General features: G+C 41.2%; 1 protein-coding gene across 1 annotated transcript in view; it reads left to right on the top strand.

The window, feature by feature from the left end:
• Positions 1-3,040: 3,040 nt before the first annotated feature.
• Positions 3,041-10,037, top strand: part of TNFSF13B (TNF superfamily member 13b) — a 21,276-nt gene continuing 14,279 nt past the window's right edge. Inside the window, exons 1-4 of the mRNA XM_014600405.3 lie at positions 3,041-3,203; positions 4,629-4,700; positions 8,152-8,620; positions 8,725-8,830. Of these exons, the coding sequence (XP_014455891.1) occupies positions 8,168-8,620; positions 8,725-8,830 (559 nt within the window). The 5' untranslated portion in view covers positions 3,041-3,203; positions 4,629-4,700; positions 8,152-8,167. The remainder of the gene's footprint in view (positions 3,204-4,628; positions 4,701-8,151; positions 8,621-8,724; positions 8,831-10,037) is intronic.

Genomic DNA, 10,037 nt, shown 5'->3' with positions numbered 1-10,037 from the left:
TGAAAATACAAAGCCAATGTAAAAACCTCTTAAGTCACCTTTGGAGTAAGCATCCTGAGACCAGTTAAAAATTTGCTAGTTATATACCTGGTCTTATCTAGGCTTTTCTTGTTCTTAATGTGTTCTCAGAACTATGATATTGTAGAGCAGAGAGTGGTAGTTAGCCATGTTAGCTTGAAGCCAGGCAGAAAGCAAGGTAAAGACGAACCTTAGGCATCTCTGTTCCAGTTCACCACTTCACTTTTGTGAATAAGAGCTCACTTCATCTTTTGTGTTTAAATCACTGTTTATTTTATAGCTTGCTCTGCATATATCCGTTCATAGTATCTTGCCCACGAAAGCTTATGCATTTATTATTCAATTAGCCATTACTTAGCAGTTTACCTTTCTCTCAGTCTTCTTTGTATCAGGCTAGCCTCAAGGTACATCTCAAGGTACATCTGGCTGCCTATACTATCATTGATAAGCCACTAAGTTCAGAAAAAGTGACTAACAGTTAGTTTTGTTCATTGCAGCTATTTAGTGATAGAGTGTTTTGTTTTGTTTTTTTTCTTTTTTCTCTACACTTAATAAATTTGGTGCTTTTCTCTCCTGATTCACAAAACTGGTCATAGTACTACTTTCACCCATTTCTCTTCATACCTAGAGAGTGCATCTAAATGTATGTACTATTAGCACAGAGCAGTAAACTCTGGTGCATATTGTACCAGGAGTTTATTGCTCTTGGGCACTGTCTTCATGTGCATCTGGGACCGCAGCATGTTAAGCCGGGTCAGAGCAGCCCTGGCTGGCAGGGGACCCTGGGGATCAGCCTGCCAGTCCAAGGGCTGCTCCTACTTGGCTCAACGTGCTGCAGAGGGGTTTGCTGAGGCATGAGGGTGCTCCAGTGCAGGGCTAGCTGGCAGACAGCCCTTCACTGAAGCACACTCATGCCCCAGCCAGCCCCATCAGTGTGTTCACATGTGTTGCTGTGCACTAAAGAATGCCGCAGCAGGACAATACTTGTATTTACAAGTACTAACCCTTGGCAGAGTTCATTAGTTTTCTGCAGTCTAATAGGACCTCATATGTAGACGCTGAGATGTTCAGGCAGCTCCACAGTAAATGTCTCATGTCAATGTGCTCATGGAGAACAGAAACTTGAAACCTGCTATTGGAGCTTCCAAAATTCTCATCCATTTCGTTCTAAGGTAAACAACTATAAAAGTAAAATGAAAGGATAAATGCAAGGAAGAGCTGTGTCACTTATAAAACATTGTACCTGAATGCACAATACTGCTGTGAATGTTCCTCATGCACACAGGTAATGTAAATAGCTACTGCCCTGAAGAACTAGGTCTAATTTTTGAAAGGTAGTTAAATACACTTAATTACTAGACAATTGATTTTATCAAGTACAGAATAAAAGGCACTTGGATTGCTTGACATATAAAAAACCTGGATGCAATGAAACTATACATCATAGTTCATAAAAGCCATTTACCGTAATATTTAAATACTGAATACTTTTAAAATATAAAAAGAGGATGTAAAAGTTCTTATTAAATGTATACAAATACGTGCTTTCAGTACTACTACATTAAATTATATATTGCATGCATGCAATGTGTGTATACAATATAAGTAGTGCAATGTGATAAACAGGCTGATAAATGTATTTATATATAGATGGCACAAATTAAGTCAACAGAAACATTAGATAAAAGGAATATAATATTTGCACTACATGAATTCGGAGGAGGCTGCACTACTGAGAAGTCAAAACAAGGGTGAAGAGCTGCCTGTCTGTGAATAAGGCATAGTCGGAAACCATGAGTTTGAGTATTTCTCAAAACCTTTTCTCTGTTCAGTAGAAAAACCTGTTGACAGTATCTATAATTGTGGTTATGTCTGTCTTGTGCATTCAAAATATCTGGGCATGTCATCTGGTTTGCTTTTTCAGGTAGTTTAATTATAACTAAAATGAAACAGCATTGATTAAACAGCGTAAGACTGGGATGTTTAATATTTGAAACTTGAAGTATTGTGTTGACAGGGTTACATACAGGTCATGAATATGTTGTCTGTCCCCCACCCCCCTTCAAGTATTTTATAACTACACTAATGCCCCTGGCAGGTGTGAAAATAAGGGCACAATTGGGATCTGAGGAATTTCATGCCCCATCCCAAACATCATGTGTCCTGCTATGCACATCTGATGCTTGGGATAAAGCATAACAATTCTTAATCCAAATCATGCAACTGCTAGGGCCATATTGGCACCTGAGGCACTGTCCAGCCTGATTCCAGGGATCAAGCAGGGGGCAGCTCTATCCTGGATTAACACATATTGCAATATTTGCCAGGGCCCTAGGAGTGGCTTTTAATCAGGGGAAGGAAGCACTTTTGGGAGTTAGGGAATTCTAGGTCATGGAATTCATTGCAAATTAATGTTGAAAATATCTTTATCATTTTGTTTATGTTGAATATGGTTAAAAATGTAAATCCCAGTACCTTAAAAATTGGTACCTAGTCATAAGGACCAGGATTTTTTTAGAGGTACTAATTGGTCTCCGATATTAATTATTCAGTGTGAGGAACTGTTTGAAGGGTTTTATTTTCTCTCGAGTCTTCCTAAAAGACTCCTTAAATGTTTTAAGTTAGGAATCCCAAATAACTAGTTGCATCAGAATATCTTGGAAATAGCTTCTTTTTTTTTTTTTCTTCGAATCTAATTTCATGATATGGCAACATGATTATATGCCATTAGTAAGTGGAAGTATAAAAATGTGTGCGCACACTGACATGGGAGAAGTTTACTTTTCTGTCAGCCTCAGGCTGTGCGTGGGTGTATGTCATGAGGTATTTTGTGTGTTTAGGCATTTTGGCACTTGTGTATTTGTGTTTAGGATTTGCAGGCTTTCTTTTGAATAAAAACCCTAGTGTTACACCCCAAGAAAGTGCAAACTTTCAAAAATAGGAAGATAAATAATTTGTGCAATGACATCATTGCATTATGTTCAATGTCCTAGATAAATACTGCCTCTCAATTCAGGAAGCAGCAAAGGAACTAACTCCACCTGCTGTCTTGGACAGGCAAAGACTGTTTTATCTTCCAGCTCACTGTGCCAACCATTTACAAAATTTGAAAGTGAAAGGCAACACAGAGGCAGTCAACTTCTGTTCCACATCGACTCAGCAGCAGTGTATAGAAAGATCTGGCTGTGAGTATATAATGTTATGCCTTGGCACTACTAAGACCCTGAGACCTATGCTCCCTGCTGCTAATGGGTTTGTATGAGTACTTTGGCCTATGAGATTGGGAGACCATCTGCTTCCAGATGGCACAGGAGGGCTTCTTGTTTATATCACGTTATCAACTCATTTTTAGCTCAGCAGTGCTGAAGGTCTAAGAGAAATGCAACCATATTTTTTTTATGCTGTTGAGTATGAAACTACTCATAATTCAGGCCATGATAAGCTTTGTGTTGTCCAGCTCAAGCCAAATGGACTTAGGGGTTTCCTTTAAATGGAAACTTCCAAAATATAAATCTGCTCAAATGTCTCTGATTGTTTTACTTTCTGTTTGTAACCTGCTTCCTCTGTGCCCCCCCCCGCCTCCTGCCAATCCCCCTTCCTCCCCAGTTTTCAATATTAGTCTTTTTCTAATCTCTCCTCTTTCTGTTCTATTCTCTGCCTTCTCTTTCAATCCATTCTAATAGCCACATTTACCAAGCATTCAATGGGCTAGTAGATGCAGGTTGTCCATCAATTTGCTTTGTATACTGGGGTGAATAACAAGGAATAGTCCTGCATTTGCAGGAGAAGAGGTTCTGAGAAAACTGCTATTGCAATCAGCCTGAATAGAACTAAGTGCTATGCCTTTTATGAAGGAGGTAAGTGGGATACTAGAATCTATGTTGGAAAGAAGGAAAAACAAAGGGGAATAAAATAGCATTACACAAAGTACAGCAGAGAAGCCAGGAAACCACATTTTACTGTCCAAAAAGAAATGCATATTCAGTATTGATCCTGATTTTTATAGAATTTGGTACAAAATTTCTTATCACTTTTGAATTAGGAAGTTGTATGCTCTTTTTGAACCTGGCTATGTTATGGGTTATTTTGCTATATTACTCTCTCTAAATGCTACCAAAATGGGTGGCTCCTTTACACTTCTTATTCTTCAGTTATCTACAATGTACTGTGCCTAGTCCTGTGTCAAAAGTACTGAAGAGGCAGGGTGAAAAAGATATAATTTATATATGTGTATTAACCTGATAATTTAAATAAAAAATTAAAATATATATTTTTTTATTTTAAACAAATAATATATTACATGCTTTTGCCTAAAACGTATGGGCAGCACTCCACTCACTGCCAGCATTAAGGTTATTGATTTAAAAAATGAACATATGCAAAATGCACAGCCAAGATGGCTCTATTTGGAGTTTCATCGTTATGCCAGGTCCTGCATGAGTTGGAGACTTCCTGAATTGTGTATCATGTGGGCAGTTGCTAATGATTGAAGGTGCTATGAATCACCTTAGCAGAAATGTGCACTTTGTCTCAGAAAACTCTGCATATGCCTCTTAAGTAGGAGCAAAGCAAATATAACCTCTTTTCTTTATGGGGAACAAATGTATCAGATATGGACAGAAGCTGATAGACCACTTTGGAAATAAAGGCATCCCAAGAGAGTACTTGGAATAACCTGTTTGGTAAGATGAATACTCACTTTTCTAATCCCTCCCCTGGTATCTCTGCTGCTTTGTGCCATCTTGTGCACCCAGGTAGGCCAGGCTGGCTTTACACCCTTATAGAGGAACCCATGCTGTATTGTATTACTTAATGTCTATTAATCCTTCTGCTTATGGAGTACAACTGTAGCCTGGCTTGGACTTCAGTGAATGCCTAATCTACATAATAGCACTGACATGTTCCCCCCCGCCCCTTTTTTTTTTAAATAAATATTTTTCAAATTTGTTTTTAAACTCTTGGGGCTCATCCAGGTGAGCGCACACGTGCATCATGTAGCGTCTCAAACTCCTTTGAAATGCTGCAAGAGGCATGTGCAGGAACAAGAAAACATTCCCTGTGCTGCAAATTTGCAGCACAGGGGCAAAATTAGACCCCTGGATATCCAGGGGTCAAAAAACCCGCAGTGGAACAAAGTGGGGCAGGGCATGGTCCTGGGCTGTACCCTGAGGTAACTGAAGGCTGGGTCCTACACAGAAATGCTCTGGTAGCAGCCAGAACATCTCTATGGCTGGCCCTCACCCTGGTGCTGAAGCACGCTGCCTGCCCATGTTGAGGTGGAGGGGCAAGCATCAGGGGCCTGGGTGTGCAAGCAGGGGATGGGGCCAGGCCATGCAGGGGTTTTGGGGGCTGGGTGGGGCAGCCATTGGGGGGCTGCAGGAGCTGGCGGGGGATTGGGCCAGGTGGGGCAGCAATCCGAGGGGCTGGGGGAGCAACTGGGGGGGTGGGGCATGTGGGCCCTGCAGGAGAAGTAGCCCCTGCAGGAGCCATTTGGCCCCCGTGGGGGGACTGTGGCTCCTGTGGGGGGCAACAAAACATATAGGTATTTAGAATTCATTTTATTCTGATGATAGAGACACTAGTAAGCGTCCAAATTGCTTTAACACTGTAGATATATCAATAAAACATTGCCCAACTGATCTCTGTGTCTCACTCTATATAGTGGTCATTTGTTTTAATTGTGGAGGAACATGGATTTCAGGGTATTTTACAGAGTGACTTTGGGATTTTTTTATCAGGGATTTTTCAGTTTCCCAATAGGGAACACCAGAATTCCTGCTAGGGAGGGCAGTGGCAGGACCCTGCCTGCTCAGAGCTGAAACCTTGGACCCAGATGGAGGTAGCTGACCTCCTGGCCACTTGGGGTCAGAAGGATATGCTTTGACAGTTCAGAGCAGGCCACCATGCTGGGAACATCTTCCAGGCGATACATGCCCAGATGGCCAGGTAGAGGGCACACATGGTAGTAGTACCCTGCAGCCACAGCCCACTGGCAGCTGGCCCAGAGGTGCACGTGCCTCTACTGGCTGTGCCATCCCCATCTGGGTCGCAGGTGTGCAGCAGGTCACAGTCAGGCAGTAGCCCCCACTGCCAGACTGCTGCAGTGGGTAGAGGGTACAGGGAACTCTCAGGGCTGTTCCAGCTGGTACAAGGGATAGTGTCCACAGGTACCAATTGGCTGGGCCCCAGAAGTCCCTGAGAGGGAGTAGCCCTGAGCTACTTGTCAGGGCAGGTTCTTGTACTGATGGGAACAGCACAGGTGCTGGCCCTGGCTGCAAATCCAGGAGAAGCCAGGCAGGGTTATTTTGCCCCAAGTGGCACAACTTACCCTACACCAAAGTACATGTCTGGGCATGTGCGCTGAGGCAAAAATCCCTGGCTCAAACTTGTACCGCTTCTATCTGAGCTGCTGCAAGCGCATGTGCTTGCATGTGTGAATGCGCCCTTAGATTGTTATCCCCGAGCCATCTTTCAAATGCATGAGTCATCTCACCCTCTTATTCAAGATTCATGTTAAAACAAGTACATCTCATAATGAAGTTTCCTACAGAGAAAGAATGCTTTTGTGGTGATGGCACTGTACTGGAACTCAGCATATTTTGGTTTCAGTTCCTGATTTGACCACAACCTTTCTGTGTTGACCATGGGCAAGCTTTTTTTTTCATGAAATGAAATTTTCAGTTAAACATCCCAGAAAGGTTTTAGCTAGTTGTTAGTAATTTTGGATTACTCCCTTACAACCCCTTCCCCCATCGCTTTGGGCCCAACCCCATTCCCCCCGGTGGTTCAGGTCCAGGCCCATTCTACCCCCTGCCTCATTCCCCTGCCACAGTGGGTCTGACCCCAGTCTCCCCCTTGCCACCATGGTCCCAACCCCATTTCCCACCCCACCTTGTGCCGCCTCCAAGGAGCCTCCATCCCCACTGTCATGGCAGTGCTCCACCACATGTGTCTCTGTGCAGAGCGCTCTGATTGGTTGTTTCAGTAAGCATTGTGATTGGCTGCCAAGACAACCAATCAGAGTGCAAATAAAGTGTTACAGACAGACAGACTAAGGTTTTTATATAGAATTTTCTTCTAGCACCCAGATCATAGCATCTGAGCACCTTGCACTAGTATATTAATATGCTTAACATCAGTTATGAATAGCTTGTTCTTTTTTTTATCATGTACACTTAGAATGTTTTTATGCAGCAGTGTTGGAGAATGCAAAGTCAAGGTCAGAGGAGAAAAAAAGCACACTTCACATACCAGTGGAAGGTAGTGAGATTACTACCCACAGGTGTTTGTTATAGTCTTGGATCCACCCCAGAGAAAGCCTTGTGACAGAAAGTTCTACTAAACCGCTAACTGCAATCCTCATTCCTGAGTCTTACGCCTAGACCTTCAGCTAGATAATTGAGGACCTTGAAAATTGACTGATATAAAATTGTTATAAAATGAAGCAGGTAGATTTACATTTATTTCCTATGTTTGGAATTAGCTGCTCTATGTTCTTTTCTCAGTCATTGGTATAATCCCTTGTCCAAATGCTTGAACTCTTATCATAGAATAAAAAAATGCATTCAATAAATTGTACTAAGTTATTCTCTCTCAAGTTGTTAGAAATAAAGTTGTTAAAAATACTTGCAACTTTCTACTATTGAACTTTCTACCTACCTGTGAGCCTGCAACTTTCTATCATTGATGAGATGGCAACACTGCCACTTCACTTGGGAAACTTTTTGTCTTGTAGCCTTTCTTCCCTACCCTCCTGATGATAAGAATTATCTCATTTGCCTAGATGTATTTCCACTCTTAGAAAAATAACAGATTTCTTTGTTTAAAGATTATACTATATCAGTTAGTATCAGAAAGAATATGCCACCCTACCAGTAAGCCTTTCATTTCTTCTGCCCTGTTAGATAAGCTGCAGGATATAACTGGTATCAGTTGTGTCTGAATATAAAGGCAGTGGCAAGTTGCCATAAAAATTAATAGTTGAAAGAAAAATGAGGAAGGTAGATTAAGCAAGCAGTCTGATGGCAAATATGAATTGCCAAAATGCAGAGCAGAAAGGAGAAAACTAAGGGGAGACTGGATCTTAGACAGACACTCACCCTGTTCATTAAACTTGAATGTTTGTATCAACAGCTTCATATGACAGGAAATGATCTGGCCGTTTTGGTCACTTATTCTGGATGCCCTTAGTTTCACAGTGCAACTGACAAAATGGATTATACCTCAGAAGAAGCTGCAACTGAATATTCCCTCTGACTTTAGTAAGGAAAGTGCAAGGATGAAATCTGTGGACTATTTGCACACCGTCCAACAGAAGGATACCAACTCCTCTCCTCCTGCCCCCCATGCTGTTGGGTTGAGCAACAAGGGACTTTTCTCTGTCACATTCCTGTGGCTTGCAATGCTCCTGTCCTCTTGTCTTGCAGCAGTGTCTCTTTACTATGTTATCACACTGAAAGCAGAATTAGCAACTCTCCGCAGCGAGCTGATCTACAAGGTTCAGAAAAGATCACCACTAACCCAGCCATTGGTATCTCTGGACAAGCATAAAGTGGATATCCCTACTTTCTCCTCCTTGCAGATAGCAGCAAGTACCAAGCAGGTGAGTTTCAGTGGCCTCTCAGACCTGTTATTGACTGCCAGGAAGAGGAGGGGGTAAGCATTCTGGACCGCTTCTATTGCTATAGTTTTGCTTGTCATCATTAGGAAAACAGGCTGCCTGCTTCTGAGGCAGGTGAAGGTGACCCAAAGAAAGGCTGGAATGAAGGTAGAAGCAGGGAGAGACGGTCACTTCAACCCACAGAAGAAACAGGTATGGAGCAAGGGGGGAGTGGTATTGCTGGAGAAAAGAGGTCTGGGTACTACAGAAATGTAGGGGATTTAGCATGGGATTCCATGAAAGCCACACAGCTCAATTCTTACTCTTTGCTGCAAGCAGGCTTTTGCAGGCACCTGAATCCCTTCTGTTTTATACCAGTATAGCAAAGAGTTTTAGCATTGGAGGTATTCCCTGAATGGAATATTGGTTTCTTTTCCCCTAATCCCACCCAGTGCATGGTATTTACCTATGCATGCTTTCTGAATGTTTGACTTTTATACATGTTTGAATTTGCATCCCAACCTAGTTCTCATAAAAGAAGCAGTCTAGAATGAAATAAACTGGAGCAGTGAATTTCAACAACTCTGAATTGTTTTATAGCAGTCAAACTCCATGGTTCATAATTTAAGCTATCATCCTGATGCTGTCACTTTGGTCCAAAGCGGGGAAAAGGAATTTTTATTTCCAAAGAATATAAATGTCCTTTTTCTGGGAAAATCCCTTTCCTATGAAAACTAGAACTGCCAGGAGCTTCATAGCTTTGTTTCGGGAAATATGACATTTCAAAGAGAACATTAATTTGTATTCATCTACAGACGCAATAAAATGATTCCAGCAGATTAGTCATTCATGGCAGTATGTTTACCTTAAAGAGAGAAATACTTTTTTGTGTTAAGACAACGATGACTTATATTAGTTGCTTTAGTTAGAATTCTTACATAATATATCTCATGACTGAACTCTTGGGTTTTAATTTTTTTTTTAAGTTGAAAATAAAGCTTTAAAAAACTTTTTTCATTGTATTGCAATAAAATGCCAAATTTCTTTATTTATTTGTTCCCTCTGTGGATTTAAGACATTAGCCTTATTATCCTTCAAAGTCTATTGATGCCCATGGAATAAAGTGGAATAGATCTATTGTTCTCAGAGCGTGATTTTTTTAAAATTAAAATACTGAAAACAATTACATTTCACAATTAAAGGAGCTTCTAAATTGGTAAAAACCTCAAAAGGATTCTGTTATATCTGTTTGGCTTAGCTTAATTAAATGATGTAGTTAAATTGGAGCAATTGATGTATTTCAATCCTAAATCAGATTTTACTATAACAACCAAGGGCATTTTTAAGCAGTCACCTTCCAGCAACACAAACCTCTTATTTAATAGACTAAACTGCAATGTACTGTCTAGTTAGTAACTGA

This window comes from Alligator mississippiensis, chromosome 1, assembly GCF_030867095.1.
Source record: "Alligator mississippiensis isolate rAllMis1 chromosome 1, rAllMis1, whole genome shotgun sequence".
Lineage (NCBI taxonomy): Eukaryota > Metazoa > Chordata > Crocodylia > Alligatoridae > Alligator > Alligator mississippiensis.
Note: the sequence above shows the minus strand (reverse complement) of the source record. Positions and strands in the feature narration are given on the sequence as shown.